We start from the raw sequence: 16,792 nt of genomic DNA on the forward strand, positions 1-16,792 counted from the left end.
GTGGGTTTTTCTATTTGCATAAGAGGCATAATTCTGCTTTTTATTTTAAGTCTATATATTGAGCAGTGAAATGACAGCCTGCTGTAGGCCATTTATAGATTAAATCATAGGCTTGCTGGCTATTTTGGCCCATAATGATATGACAGGGCCTATGATCTGTCCAGTTAGTGAAAGCTCCAGAAGTGCCCCGATACATCAAAAAATAAATCTGATTTCTCTGGCACTGCTTTAGCCAAAGGTAAATTGTTTCTAATCTTTGAGTAATAACAGCTGTGGTCTTTCCTATCCAGCTGTCGTGAGTCTAGTTTTCAGTTTGATCCGCGTCATAAAAGTGCAGCAGACGGCTCCAGAGAGGCTGCTGGAACATCGCTCCTGTGTCTAGCCTCAGCTATTGTTACCCGCTCCACGGGCCTCCCAGAAAAGCTGCACGTCCCTGTGCAGCCACTAGGAGGCAGGCTTGGGCATCAGACTCTACAACTGCTGCCCATACCAAGGGCCTCCAATCTGCCTGTGTGCCCTGAGCCCTGGCAGCCGAAGCAACTCTGCTGTATTTGCGCTTACGTTTTGTGCTTACTGATGAGGCTGGATTGCTTTTAATGTCGCTGCCCTGTTGGAGAGATAAGTCTTAAATCAGAATACAGGATCTGTCCATGCTAAGAGTTTTGAGATATGGGCAAATTAACTACATGCTTAAGTACAGAAATTATGCAAAACCTTTATAAACCACTGGTTTTCATTGTGCCCAATTCTGGAACCGCATTTTAAGGATGTCAAGGCCTTGAAGTGCATGCAGAGGAGCCTTTTCAGGATGTTTCAGAAATGGGTGACTGATAGAGAGAGTAGGCAAGTTGGGATTGTTCTCCTTTAAGCAAGGAAGTTTAAGGAGAGATAAAATAGAAGCGTTCAAAATTATGAAGGATTTTAATAGAATGAAGAAACAACTGTTTTCACTGCAGGAGGGTCGGTAACCAGAAGCAACAGATTTAAGATAGTTGGCAAAAGAGCCAGAGGGGAGATCAGGATAAATTTCTTTGAGCAGCAAGTTATTATAACCTGGGATGCACAAGGGCAGCGGAAACAATTTCAATAGTAACTTTCAAAAAGGAATTGGATAAATACTTGAGAAGGAAGACATTGTAGGGTTATGGGGAAAGAACAGAGATGTAATGGGACTAATTGGATAGCACTTAAATAATGGACTGAATGGCCTCCTTCTGTACTTTACTATTCTATCTTGATCCTGAAGCTTCATAGACTCAAAGACATCGCTGTCCTATAGCATTCCTTAATTTTGGGGCAGGAAGTGCACTTGCAGCAGGAGTGGGGCCCATGTCTCAGCTTCCCCACTTGCCTCCGCTACTGTACAGTGCTCCCGCCTGGTATTGCAAGCAGTAACTCTCCAGCCCTCAAACAAAGTGCCAAGGAATAAAAACTAACAGTCTGGACCAGACTTTTGTGCACTAAATTTATTGGGTTAACAGAGAGGTGTGCAACCAAAGAAAATGGCGGCAAGTGCCTGCATGTCGGTCTGCAATCGCTGTGCCTGACCCTGCTTTCACAAGAGCCAAGAAGGGTAGAGGGCGGGAAAGTGAAGCCACCCGCATCATTAATTTGGCTGCATTTATGTCATTAAGGAGCTCGTTAAGAGATCACTTTACAAGGTATTTTCACACGGCGCAGGCAGCCATTGGGAGCTATGGAAAGCTGAATATCTCCAGCCTGTCAGGAACAGGGTTGGCAACTTTATAATACCAGATAAAACTTTTTCAAAGTGGAAATTTTGATGAAAATCTATTGTACAGCTTTTAAACTTTAATATGACTAACATTTCCCTCCCCTATCCCGGGGTCCAGTTTTCTGTCTACCCTGGTCATTATGAAAATGCAGATTCTCTCACTTTTTAAAAAAAAAAATCATTCTTACACGCACACAGCAATGGCTGCCAACTCAGGCAAAACATGACCCACTTCCCTGGTGTCACACTTCTAATCATCCCCCACATCCCAGTCCCCAGCCACTAGTTGGCTGGCAGACCCATTCCCCTCACGTTTTAGGCTTCCGCTTAGACGAAAAGGCCAATCAGTCCCCGGTTCTCGTCTGGGGGAGGGGGCAGGGGTGGGATGGGGTGGGGTGGGGGGGGTTCACAGCCAGGAGGCAAACCTGCCTCCTCCATGAAAATCTGACCCGTTCCACCTGAACAAGCACATTCCTGCCAGAGTGTTTCTCGGTGTCTGTCTGTTTCTTTACTGCCAGCGTGTCCTTTAATTCCATATAGAAATGCAACATTCTTCAGAGGTTTAATAACTTATGTTAACTGTCCACTTAGCTAAATATAGCAATGCCACTCCATGCACTTGAGGTCTATGTTATTTTAATCTAAACGATGCATGTATAAAACCGCCCGGTGTTACAAGGTGATATTGAAGGCTTATTTAATGCCATGAGAACGATTACATCAATCAAACACGATAATAAAATGACACGGAATATGTAGCAAATTTCATCAGATCCTGCATTAAATTTCACTGATCTATTTGTGCAGGTAATTTAACAGAGCAGCAGGGTGTAAGACCCCCAATGGCCGAGAGGGTAAATGCACCACTCCACGTGCCACTAAGCCATAGACAACAGGGATGTGACCAGTTCAATTTCCACTTAGTGCTAAATTAATTGAGCCAGTTCGATGTCAGTGCCCTGGGCAGAGAAGAAGAATCGGCCAGTATTCTGGTACTTGGTCATTACCTTGTCCAGTGAGCAGAGCAAGTGTCAACTTCAGCAGCGACAGGATGGGGCTCAAGAGTGATACCATTTACAGTCAATTGGTCTGTCACTATTCAGAGTCAAGACTCACATATGAAGGATGTTCTTTTACATTCACGGAATGTGGGCATCACTGGCCAGGCCAGTATTTGTTGCCCATCCCTAACTGCTCTTCAGAAGATGGGTGTTGAGCCGCTTTCTGGAACCATTGCAGTCCGTGTGTTGCAGGTACACCCACAGTGCTCTTAGGGAGGGAGTTCCAGGGTTTTGACCCAGCGACAGTGGAGGAACAGCGATATATTTCCAAGGATGGCTTGGAGGAGGGGAGCTTCCAGGTGGTGGTGCTCCCATGCATCTGCTGCACTGGTCATTCTAGATGGTAGAGGTTGCGGGTTTGGAAGGTGCTGTCAAAGGAGTCTCAGTGAGTTGCAGCAGTGCATCTTGTAGGTGGTACCACTGTGTGTCGGTAGTGAAGGGAATGAATGATCATCTGGTTGAGGTATCAGAGGGCTGCTGATATACGAACATACATACAAACATACAAATGAGGAGGGGTAGGACATTTGGCCCCTTGAGCCTGCTCCGCCATTCAATAAGTTCATAGCTGATTTGAATGTGGCCTGTCATTCTGCCTATCCCTGATAACATTTGACTCTCGTTAGTCAAGGCTCTATTTACCTCTGCCTTAAAGTTATTCAATGGCCCTGCTTCCACCACTCTCTGCAGAAGAGAGTTCCAAAAACTCTCAACTTTCAGAAAAAAATTCTTCTCATCTCCATCTTAAATGGGAGACCCCTTATTTTTAAACCATGTCCCCTGGTTCTAGTCTCCCCTTTCATCCTTTCAGCATCCACCCTGTCAAGTCCCTTCAGGATCTTATATGTTTCAGTAAGATTACCTCTTATTCTCCTAAACTCCAATGGATTCAGGCCCAGCCAGTCCAAAATTTCCTTGTATGATAACTCTAAAATCTCAGGAATAATCGAGTGAACCTTCTCTGAACTGCTTCGAATGCGTTTAAATCCTTTCTTAAATAAGGAGACCAAAAATGTACACAGTATTCCAGATGTGGTCTCACCAACACCCTGTAGTAAAACATCCCCACTTTTATATTCCATAAGACCATAAGACATAGGAGCAGAAATTAGGCCAATCGGCCCATCGAGTCTGCTCCGCCATTCAATCATGGCTGATAAGTTTCTCAACCCCATTCTCCCGCCTTCTCCCTGTAACGTTTGATCCCCTTACCAATCAAAAACCTATCTATCTCGGTCTTAAATACACTCAATGACCTGGCCTCCACAGCCTTCTGTGGCAATGAATCCCATAGATTCACCACTCTCTGGCTAAAGAAGTTTCTCCTCATCTCTGTTCTAAAAGGTCTTCCCTTTACTCTGAGGCTGTGCCCTCGGGTCCTAGTCTCTCCTACTAATGGAAACATCTTCCCCACATCCACTCTATCCAGGCCTTTCAGTATTCTGTAAGTTTCAATCAGATCTCCCCTCATCCTTCTAAACTCCATCGAGTATAGACCCAGACTCCTCAAACGTTCCTCATATGTTAAGCCTTTCATTCCTGGGATCATTCTCGTGAACCTCCTCTGGACCCTCTCCAGGGCCAGCACATCCTTCCTGAGATACGGGGCCCAAAATTGCTCACAATATTCTAAATGTGGTCTGACCAGAGCCTTATAAAGCCTCAGCAGCACATCCCTGCTTTTATATTCTAGTCCTCTCAAAATAAATGCCAACATTGCATTTGCCTTCCCAACTACCGACTCAACCTGCAAGTTAACCTTAAGAGAATCCTGGACTAGGACTCCCAAGTCCCTTTGCACTCCAGATTTCTGAATTCTCTCCCCATTTAGAAAATAGTCCATGCCTCTATTCTTCCTACCAAAGTGCATGACCTCACACTTCCCCACGTTGTATTCCATCTGCCACTTCTTTGCCCATTCTCCTAACCTGTCCAAATCCTTCTGCAGCCTCCCTGCCTCCTCAATACTACCTGTCCTTCCACCTATCTTTGTATCATCTACAAACTTAGCCAGGATGCCCTCAGTTCCTTCATCTAGATCATTAATGTATAAAGTGAAAAGTTGTGGTCCCAACACTGACCCCTGCAGAACTCCACTAGTCACCGGCCGCCATCCTGAGAAGGACCCCCTTATCCCCACTCTCTGCCTCCTGCCAGACAGCCAATCTTCTATCCATGCTAGTACCTTGCCTCTAACACCATGGGCTCTTATCTTACTGAGCAGCCTCCTGTGCGGCACCTTGTCAAAGGCCTTCTGGAAGTCCAAGTAGATAACATCCATTGGCTCTCCTTTGTCTAACCTACTCGTTACCTCCTCAAAGAATTCTAACATATTTGTCAGGCATGACCTCCCCTTGATGAAACCATGCTGACTTTGCCCGATTTTACCATGCACTTCCAAGCATTCTGAAATCTCATCCTTAATAATGGACTCTAAAATCCTACCAACAACCGATGTCAGGCTAATCGGCCTGTAATTTCCCGTCTTTTGCCTCACTCCCTTCTTAAACAGGGGGGTTACATTAGCGATTTTCCAGTCCTCTGGGACCTTCCCTGACTCCAGTGATTCCTGAAAGATCACCACTAACGCCTCCACTATCTCTTCAGCTATCTCCTTCAGAACTCTGGGGTGTAATCCATCTGGTCCAGGTGATTTATCCACCTTCAGACCTTTCAGTTTTCCTAGCACCTTCTCCTTGGTAATGGCCACCATACTCACCTCTGCCCCCCGACTCTCTTGAACTTTGGGGATGTTACTCGTGTCTTCCACTGTGAAGACTGACGCAAAGTACCTATTCAGTTCCTCCGCCATTTCCTTGTTCCCCACTACTACTTCTCCAGCGTCATTTTCCAGCGGCCCAATGTCCACTTTTGCCTCTCTCTTACCCTTTATATGTCTAAAAAAAACTCTTGCAATCTTCTTTTATATTACTGGCTAGTTTACCCTCATATTTAATCTTCTCCCTCCTTATTTCTTTTTTAGTTGTCCTCTGTTGGTCTTTGTAGGCTTCCCAATCCACTGGTTTCCCACTGCTCTTCGCCACATTGTATGCTTTCTCTTTAGCTTTTATGCTGTCCCTGACTTCCCTTGTCAGCCATGGTTGCCTCATTCCCCCTTTAGTATGCTTCTTCTTTCTAGGGATGAATTTTTGCTGTGTCTCCCAAATTACTCCCAGAAACTCCTGCCATTGCTGTTCCATTGTCTTTCCTGCTAGGCTCATCTCCCAGTCAATTCTGGCCAGCTCCTCCCTCATGCCTCTGTAGTTGCCTTTATTCAACTGTAATACCATTACATCTGATTCCAGCTTTTTCCTCTCAAATTCCATTCCCCTCGCAGTAAACAACATCATTCCATTTGCTTTCCTGATCACTTGCTGTACCTGCACACTAACATTTTGTGATTTGTGTATCAGGGCACCCAGATCCCTCTGTACCCCATAGTTTTGCAGACTCTCTCAATTTAAATAACTTGTTGCTTATCCTCAGAATGAGTCTGCATGTTCAGCAGGGGAGAAAATAGAGGAGAAAAAGAATTAAATCCTCAAAAGGTTCTTAAAATTTGGGAAGTTTTTCACTATTTGCTCTTTAAAGTGAAACCATAAACAGATTCCTTATATGTTTATATGATTTCATCATAGCAAACAGAAGAGATGTTCATCACCTATCAAAGCCATCAGGGTTAATTGTGCTATAACTTGATTTCATAATGTACTGAGCCCCTTTCACAAACAGAGATCTGGCTTTGGGTTAGCCACATGCTGCAAAATCAATGCATACTTCTTGACAGTAACTTGTTTTTTATTCATTCATGGGATGTGGGCATTGCTGGCATTTATTGCCCATCCCTAATTGGCCTTGTTCAGAGGGCATTTTTAAAGTCAACCACATTGCTGTGGGTCATGTGGGTCTCTGGCCTAAAGGTGAACCGGGTGGGTTTTTACAGCAATAGACAACGGCTTCAAATCAGCTGCAGACTTTTAATTCCAGCTTTTTATTGAATTCAAATTGCACCATCTGCCGTGGTGGGAATTGAACTCAGGTCCCCGGAGCATTTCCCTGGAATACTAGTCCAGTGACAATACCACTATGCCACCACCTCCCTGCCCAACTGTACTCACTTTGGAGTGACAACTTCACGAAACCTAGAATAGATTGATATTTGTATCTACTACACATATCTGGTAGAAAATAGATTAAGCAAACTTGACATAGCTTGAAAACAGAAAATGAATTGTTCTACTGAAAGGTTAATTCCATTATACTTACATAATAGTGATAAAAGCTATGAGTCATTTAGTTATTTATTAGTTATCTGTTAGTTATTGCTCCCCTCCAGCTTCGTGCCATTACTAGAATCTTTAAGTCTTAGGAAAGGGGGAGGTGGTTGGTTGTGGCTCTCCTATTCCTGTTATTTGCATTTAGAGATCTCGGTGCCTCTTCCACACCTTTGATTTGCTGCCAGCTCTTTCCAGTAGTTAGTTCATGTTGCTGTTCTTTCTCCATTAGGCCCATAGCTTATTCATTTCTTATTTAGATCACTCCTTGACCCTCAATTTGACCTTTCCCTCATCTGCCCTTGTAGTCAGTATCATACATTCTCAAACTGCTGAATAGAGGGCCCCGTCAAGAGCAAGTGGAACCATTTGCAGGCCCGATGCTGGTGTAACAGTCAATCAATTAACATTGTTCGAATTCTCAGAACAAATAAATCTGCCTGAAATTATCCAAAGTGACAGCATTTAATAAAATATTATGGCTAAAAATTAACAGTGTGGGGAATTCTTGTCCAGCCAAATACCATCAGCAGTCAAGTTGTATAATGTTGTTTGTGCAAAGTTAAGAGCTAGATTCTGACAAACTCTTGGTATTGTGAAAAGTTGACATTTCCAGGACTTGAGCACATAATCTAAAGCAACGCTTGAGTCCAGCACTGGAAGTTCATCTTATTGCTATTTGTAGGGCCCATTACTGTGCACAACTTACTGTGACTTACCCACATAACCACAGCCAATGTAATTCTATGAAAAGTGATTTGGAATTTTTCTCAGAGGAACAATAGGGCCCCAGAGGAATGCAAAAATGTTGCTTCTCCCAAGAGATTACATAGCTGGGGAGGTGGGTGAGGAGGTAGGTGGAGGGATGTAATGTTTAGTTTTGATTCTTCAGCCATCGTGGTGTGAAGCAAGCTTGATGAACGGAACTAGATGGTCTTTTCCTGGCCATCAATTTTGGATGATACCATCCAAGAAAAAAAACACCTGCTTGATCAACACCCCATCCACTACCTTAAACATTCACTTCCCTTACTACTGGCACACAGTGTGCACTATCGACAAAATGCAACTCACCATAGCTCCTTCAACAACACCTTCCAAATCTGAGAGTTCTATCCACATGGAACAAGGGCAGCAGATACACCATCCTGACTTGGAACTGTATCACTGATTCTTCACTGTCACTGGGTCAAAAACCTAGAACTCCCTCGCTAACAGCACTGTGGGTGTACGTACACCACACAGACTGCAGCAGATCAAGGCAGCAGCTAATTACTAACTTCTCAAGAGTAATCAGGGACAGGCAATGCTCACACCCCAAGAGCATATAAAAAAAATCTTTCTTGTATCAAGTGGATTGATGTAAATTGTGTTGTTGTTGTTGTATATTTGGACTTCAGTAAACCTTTGGCAAAGTTCCTCACTAAAGATGCTGAATAATTTCAAAGTAGTGGGAATTCAAGGTAAAACCTGGAAATGGATAATAAACTGACAGAAACCAAACAGTGAATAGTGTTGGGGTAACGACGGAGGGAAGTAGAGAGTGGAATGTCTCAGGGAAAGGGCATCCAGGGATGATGGATGAAACTCCGGTTCTGGATCTGGCTGCATAGCATCATGTGGAACTCCAGGCTCTTCCTTTTTGGATGGATTAGGGAGGTCAATGGCCTCCCTCAACTGCATTCATACTGTACATTTGCAAACAACCTGCCATTATTTTATCAGAATGAGTCTTACTCATAAATATTGATCATTGATGCCGTAATCTGAAATAAAAACAGAAAGTGCTGGCAAAACTCAGCAGGTCTGGTGGCTTCTGTGGAGAGAGAAACAGAGTTAATGTTTCGAGTCTAATATGACCCTGCTTCGGAACTGGAGAGAGAACTGGAGAGAGTTACAAAGAAGAGTCATACGGACTCGAAACGTTAACTCTGCTTTTCTCTCCACAGATACCAGCAGACCATCATTTTCGGTTTTATTTCAGGTTTCCATCATCCACAGTATTTCAATGCTATAATCTTTTTCTGGTATTTTGTTATATTTTGAATCCTCATATGCCTTTATTATTGCATATAGATATTATTGATACTAATTAATCACTGTTATTTACTATCAAAAAATATTCTTCAGTGTTGAGTTCATATCATGTGCATCCCCAGACTGAACTGACTTGCCTGGAGCAGTGAAATCGTATAACGCTATAGTGCATGTATTTACATAGGTCACGTATGGTGCACTAGATGAAGGCCTTGTCTCCATCCAGATGATCTGACCTGCTACTGCAGGCTCCCGCAAGTTAATTTTATAGGGTGGGAAGTAACTTGGGTGTGCCGCTGGTCTTTGGCCTTTTCGCTTAATAATAGTGTCCAGCATCATGTTACCAGCCTGACAAAATCCCCTCACCCCAATCAATGTTATTATTTTACATCAATTTTCATAACTTTATACAAACCTCCTTAGCAATTAATATCAAGCAATATAGAAATTCAACAATCAGTCTAAGGCAGACAATCCAACCAAAGCTGAAGTAGATGAAGCTTGCTAAACTCTAAACTGCTGCATATATTGTTGTTTTAAACCTTAATAAACATATTGCTTTTTCATTCAATCTTGAATTACAAGGATGGATCAAACAGTTTAAAATAACATCATTAGACTGTCTCAGTCGGTCCCAAGCAAACAATCCTGGGTTTATTTCTATTAATTAGCTATAAACTGCCTTTCAAAAACAAACATTGGTTCATGAGTATTGTCTTTGGCATTTTTTGCTTTAATTGGTTCCTTTATATTAATGCTTCAGGCCTTGTTTAAAAAAAACTTCCAGTTGCTAGTGTTTTTTTTATTGTACTGCTCCTGTCTTCATTAAATCCTGCAAAAAATTCAGTTACAGCTTCCTTTACTTCTATTCTCATTCCCTCGAGGACTACTGGATGCATTCCAAGCCAGTCCTGGTGTCTTATGAATATTTCAATTCTCCAGTCTTTATAACATGTCATTACTAATCTCCATTTTCTCCAAGAACTCTGAGGCACCTGTTCCTCCTCCAATGACCCGATTGGCAAATCAGAATTTTCCTCCTTTCTTCCAAACCGCTCTTCTCTCCAGATGGCAACGATTGTTACTGGGGTGGGGAGCAGCTTGTAGTGCTTCAGCATCTGACCCTAGTGGCCACTTTCAATGTCAGCCTAGACGGTAGATCTTTCTCAAGGTTGACTTTTGAGCAGGGAGAACAGCGCACAGTGGAATGAGTGTCCAGCTACGCCCCTGATGGCCAGAACTTCCTTGATTGGCATATTTAGAGATTCACTAAGAGTTCCCAGCTGAAATCTGCTGACCAGCGGGGAACTTTCTCATGGGTTAAAAGGCAAGGAGAGGAAATTCCAGTACTCTTTAAGGAGCTAGTTAAAAACAAACGCCAGGCAAATGGTTGAATGTGGCAAACCGGTCTGGATAGCAACAAGAAGTGGCTGACAACAGAAAAGTGTCTCTCGGGGTAAAGTGGTGGAGCTGCCCAAGTCCCTCTATTGATGGATGGTAAAGTGGAAATCCTGCTGCCAGAGCTTAGTGTGGATGCTTGCTCTATTTGACATTACAGGGCACCTTTCCCAACATCGTACAGCACTTGTGCCTGGAAGGGCGGTCAAAGTCAAAGCTACATACAGTCCCTGGGGAACCTGGGAACAGATGTGGAGGAAGACATCAGAACTTAGGGATACTTACAACCTGTTTCTGGGCAGGGAGGTATACCACTGCTCCAGGATTCAGGCGTCTGCAACAGTGAAAGATTTGATTTTCAATTGGCACTCTGGTCGAATTCAAATGGTTGGCCTTTGATCAATTAGGCCTAGTTTGTGGGTTGTTTACAATTCTTTATAACATTGGATGCGTAGCCTTGGTTTCCACGAAACCATCTTTCCAATCTGCCTTCCTTTTCAAAGGAGTCTGGCATTGGTAATTGGCACTAACTGAAAGCATTGTGACTGCCATCTGGGAAGGAGCTATTGCCTTACATGCTGTAGTGTTTCCCATCACGGAATCGCTGCACATTGCTCTTATGTTTGCATGGGCTTGGTTTTACGTTCAGTGACTACATAAATGCCATCAGTGGCTCCTTAGATTTTGGAGAATCAAACTGTTCAGTAAAATATGTACCATGCTACCTTTGATAGTCAATAGGAAAAGAGCAATTGCCAAGGCCTAAGTTTGCTGAACAAAGTATCAGCCCCTCTGTAACGAGCAAATTAGCCCAGATTGTAAATTATCCCTGTGCCAGGCTGGATAGAGGTGGAGGCACAGCAGTGGAAGGGACAGTGAATCTGACTGATTGTACATGTATGGCTTGCACTTATCTGCGTCTGCCTCCATCCTGACCTAGAGTTTGTGGAAGCAGTTGATCTCAGCTGTTTCTAAATTGTACACCAGGTCTTGATGATAAGGCTTAATGGCATAATATTGCGTATGCACAGGCAGGCTTTGGCATCAGCTAATCTACAATGCATCATCTACTTTCATCTTGTGCTACCAAATATTGCAACTGGGGTGCATTAAATGCTCATCCCAGCACCAATTTTAAGCTAATTTTCAAAAAGATTCACTACATCCCCTAGCTTACAGTACAGTGCAATGTTGCGCCCCAAGGTAGGGCTCTGGAAGCAACTTTACAGACAGCTCTTTCTTTAAGGAAACTCCTGTCGGGCCTGCTGAACTCTCCCAAACCCTTTTTATACAGGTGGCCTGTCAGTTCTTTGGGAGATAATGATTCAGCTGATCCAGCAATATAAACATTTCCTCCATCTTCTGTAAACCCTCTGCCCTATGAGCTTATTTCTCACTACAGCTTGTGAACATTCAGAATTAATTGAGGTAGTGATTTTCATTTAAAAAATGGGATGTCCTGTTTTTTTACTTAAAGGACCCCAGGTGGGTGAGAGTACAAAATGCTGGCAATATAAACAGAGACTTGCATGAAGGATGATACAAGTAACAGTTAGCTTAGATTAAAAATCAGGCATTTCTCAGGCCACATGTCCTGCTTGAGCTGCTGGGAGCATTGTTGCTGTACAGAAATCCTACCCCACTAAGCATTGACAATTGCTTAATTCTGCTTTTCGTATTACAGGAAGGATATGGAGGCACTGTGAGAGGGCACAAAAAATGTATAAAGATGATACCAGAACCAAATTGTTACAACAATAAGGAAAGATGGAACAGGCTGGGGCTCTTTATTCCACCCGCCCTCCTCTCCCACCCCACCACCTCACCCACCCCCTCCCCCACCACCATGGTACCCCCAGCAAGGGACAGAGGTAACCTGACAGAGGTCTATGAAAGTATGAAGGAGCTCGATAGGGTAGATGTAGGGGAGTTATTCCACTTGTGGGGGTGTTCAAAAGTAGGAGGCATAAACAGGGGATAATCACTGGGAAGGTTGGCGGCATGAATCAGTGGATCAGAATGTCCCGTTTCTGTGCTGGAGACTATATAACTGTCATCACATGAAAATCTTGTGTGATCATTGCATTTTTTTTTTCCTTTATTTTCACAGGGGGAACAGAATCGTTTAACTCCAAAAGCTTGGCCTTGCAAGCTCAGAAAAAGATCCTCAGCAAAATGGCCACCAAGGCAGTGGCCAACATGCTCATTGACGACACAAGTAGTGACATCCTGGACGAGCTGTACAAAGTAACCCGAGATTACACAAATGACAAGAAAGAAGCCCACAAGGTCTTGAAGGATTTGATCAAGATTGCTTTAAAAATTGGGATCCTCTACAGGAATAACCAGTTTAACCAGGACGAAGTGGAGACGGTGGATAAATTCAAGAAGAGATTAAACCAGGCCGCCATGACGGCCGTCAGTTTCTATGAGGTTGAGTTTACGTTTGACAGAAACGTTCTGGCGGAGCTGCTGAACGAATGTAAGGATTTGCTGCACGAACTGATTGAGCGTCACCTCACCCCCAAATCCCACGGGCGCATCGATCACGTTTTCAGACTCTTTGCAGATGTGGAGTTTCTGTCCGATCTGTACAACCCGGAGGGAGTTTACAAAGAGTACCTGCAGAAAATCTGCGAGGGCGTCAACAAACTGCTGGATGAAGGGGTCCTCTGAACTTTATGGCCCCCCCCCCCAAAAAGAAAAAATACAAGTAAACATTTAACTCCCTGCTGATCTTCAAGGAACAGCCATACCATCGTTGAAGGGTTTGATGGTCTATTCCTATTGTTTGTACTCGAGTGCCGCAGAGAATCCTTTTCTCCGAATGTTATACTGTAGGTGTATGCATTTAAAAACAAACCAGTTTGTGAATCAATTTTGTTTCTGTGGAGGAGGAGTAAATTATCTGCTGTCACCATGCATGAAGAGCTTTTTGTAAAAACTTAAATTACATTTTCACTCGCAAATTAAGGGATGACTATAATACTGCCTATTTCAGAAGTTAAAGTATTTCCCAGCACCTCAATCCAAGTAACAATTCTACTATAGTTGGAAAATGTATTATAGAAATTCAGAAGATTGAGCTAAACCCATAAAATTTTGCTCTAACACTACTGAAAATGTAAGAATTTAGGCCAAACGTTAGTTTTTTTTTTGAAAGAAGAGAATAACTTACAGCTTAGGAGGCCATTCAGCCCATTATACCTGTGCCAGTTCTCTGAAACAGCCATCCTCATTGGGCCATTTCTCCTGCAGTTTTCCTTCAGATTCTTATGCTCAGATATTTATCCAGTTGCCTTTTAAAAGCTGTAATGAGATTGTGCTTCCGCCACTTTCTGCTCAATGCCCTATAATCCTCCACTTAAAACAAAAATCACCCGTGAACAAGCTGAAAGAGAAATAGACTATTTACTAACACAAAGTCCGATGATGCATGGTTCCAAAACCCAGAGTAACAGTAATAATGCCACTCATCACAAACGTGAAGAATTTCATAGGAATTGTCACCTGTCAAGTAAACAGGAGCAGCACCGTCGCCTATTTTAACTACTTTTTTCTTCATTTAAGTAACACAAAATGATCTCCAGACCTGGTGAAGTACAGCCACTTTTCTACAGGGTGCGGATGGCAGAGGGAGCCCTAGTCTGTCAGTCGGTGCCCTCCATTATGGAAACAAGCCTGGCTCCCATCCACTGCCCCCCTCAGCATTTTAGACACAAAAAAAACATAGGCCCAGGATTCTGCTTTCAGAATAATAAGTCAGGTTTCAGTAACTCAAAAGGCAAGGGTGCCTTGCTTTGCATGTTTGTTCTCCGTGGAAAACTGAAGGCCAGCAAATCCAGGGAGACCACATCCTAAATCCAAGGGTAAAAGTCGTTGAGATAAGCACAGAGCATCGCTCTCTTGGAACTGAGTGCAAGTTTTGTGTAGAATACAAAAGCACCTTAAAATAAAAGCGCAACGGCAGGTTAAAAATAAATAAACAGGTGCACTCACCCTCACCTAAACCGACCCATTGATAATACTGTCATCAGAATGTGGGTTATCAAAAGTGGGGTAATTGGATCAGGTAAACAGGAGTGGGATTGTTTTCCTGCTTTTAGTATTCAAGGTTTTCCTTTTTGCTAGAAGCACTTAAAGATTCCAGTGAAATGTCAGTAAGTTTCTGAATAGTTTAAAAATGAAACCAATATTAAGAACCTGGGAAACTGTCAATTCAACTGAGGGTCTTTAGTCATGTAAATAATATGATCTGTAACTTTATCTTAGTTTTCAAGTATTGAAATTGTAAATGAAATTTTAAAGATAACCGTGCTTCACATGTTTAGTCTTTTGTTCTCTATCTACTCTGTATTTGAATTATTCTTAAATGCTTTGGCATATATCCAATAAGCCTGTTTCCTAGGTTGCTGAAATCTCTGCTGAAACAAGTACAGCAAAGGACAACAAGGTGCAGCGAGTCTGTAGGTTTAGTTACTGGGTTCTTATGCAGGTATTCTCATACTGGTGGTGTCGTTTAACCACATTTATGAGGAAGTGCTGAATCTATATAATTATAAATTTTCAAGTCGTGCTTTACCAATAATACAACTGAAACATTGAAGCCAATAGTACTTGTAAAGATGCTGGGGGCTATTTATACCTCACCTTGCACCAACTAGTGACCTTCACCAAACGTGCTGCTCCATGTCTCTCCGGCACATATTCTAGGGCATTGCTGGAGTCAGGATTAAAAGCACGAAAGGAGGAAAGCTTGGAATGGTGATCGCTATAAATGTTTGAGTAAAAGGCTCAGTAAGGTCCAGGGGAAAAAAATCTCAGAGGGAGGCAAGGTAGTTTCTGTGTTTGCTTCCACACCCAAAAGTCAGTAGCATCTGGCCAAAGCTGCCACTTCAGAGAGATTTTCAGTTGCAAGATGCAAACGTAAAGCTCGCACCAAATAAACAACCATGGATGTAAACACTGAGCTGCATCTATCAGAAGTAACGTTACCACATTCTTTTCTAGTGAACCTCGTGATATACAAACCCCATTTAAAGCACACAGCTTTGATATCAGTGTCAACCCTCATTCCTTTTAGTTTTTTTTTTAAACAAATGTAACAACCCTTTTCCATTGTATGAAACATTTGCATAAATTGATTTATTGCTGACCTCACTGGCAATCTAATATAAACTTGAGAGAAGAAAAAAAAGCAATTACACACAAGGAACAAGGTGGTACAGTGTCTTAAACACTGGCTTTTTGCCTTTAGGTTCCAAGTTGAAATCCACCGCAGCCTGATGCAATGAAAGGCCCCTTTGTCTGTTAACTGTGAGGGTCCTATGTGAAATGAATATGAGCATTTTCAACCCAGCTCCTAGTGGGTACAGATCCACTGTACTGAATGACATTGATTGACAATCACTCAAGAGACCACAGGACCTGCTGGTCTGGAAACTGGGAGAAATGTCCTATTGATCTAGCAGGGAATGCTGAATGGCTGAAGAAGCTTACCATTTGCGTGTTTCTATACTTTACCCAGGAATGCTTGAAAGTGCTGACATAGGAAAGCAAACCTCCCAGCACGAACATCTTTCAACTTGCTAATAATCTGTGATAAAAGTATCTCACAGTTGCAGCAATGTTCAGTTAACTAATAAACTTCAAATTTCTTGACTGGCATATCCCATTCACTAAAGGCAATTCAGCTCGTCATGACAAAATGAAATCAAGTCAAAGGGTATTTTTATAAAGCAAGCTTTTTTTCACTACTTTATATTCACAAAATACATCCTTCACTTTCAAGTGCAGATTTAACTGAGCTATAAATTGATAAATGTAATATGCTGTAAGAGTTATTACGTCCAAAGCTGCCAGCCCATTCCCACTGGATGCTAGAGACACAATTTAGCAGTAATTTAGTTATTAGTTACAGCAACTTTTCAAAATACAAGAACCTATCACTTCTGATGCATGCATTTGCTAAGGATCTTTCTTTCGTGCGAGTCAAATGGATCGGATTTTTTTTAGATTATTTTGCGCTTTATGCTTTATCCTGGTCAAGATGAGGTATGACAGTGTTGAGTGATGCAACATTCTTCAACTGCAGCCTCAGTGATAGAATCTGTCATTCACAAGTCAGGTAAAAGATAAACTGCACTGCCTAACAAATCCAGCCTCAAAGATCTTGTGTAGTATCAATGTGCCTTTTACACCTCTTCAACTGCCTATTTATAATAGCTACCACATTAGTGCTGACTGTGCTAAATCTTAGGGTGTGTGCATGCTCTAGTCTCATGCAC

At 42.6% G+C, this 16,792-nt stretch overlaps 1 protein-coding gene across 1 annotated transcript in view; it reads left to right on the forward strand.

Annotated features, from left to right (window-relative positions):
• tnfaip8l3 (tumor necrosis factor, alpha-induced protein 8-like 3) overlaps positions 1-14,827 on the forward strand; it is a 63,561-nt gene extending 48,734 nt beyond the window's left edge. The window contains exon 2 of the mRNA XM_078530230.1: positions 12,616-14,827. Within this exon, the coding sequence (XP_078386356.1) occupies positions 12,616-13,181 (566 nt within the window). The 3' untranslated portion in view covers positions 13,182-14,827. The remainder of the gene's footprint in view (positions 1-12,615) is intronic.
• The last annotated feature ends 1,965 nt before the right edge of the window (positions 14,828-16,792 follow it).

Source organism: Cetorhinus maximus, chromosome 26 (assembly GCF_964194155.1).
Source record: "Cetorhinus maximus chromosome 26, sCetMax3.hap1.1, whole genome shotgun sequence".
NCBI classification, from domain to species: Eukaryota; Metazoa; Chordata; class Chondrichthyes; order Lamniformes; family Cetorhinidae; genus Cetorhinus; species Cetorhinus maximus.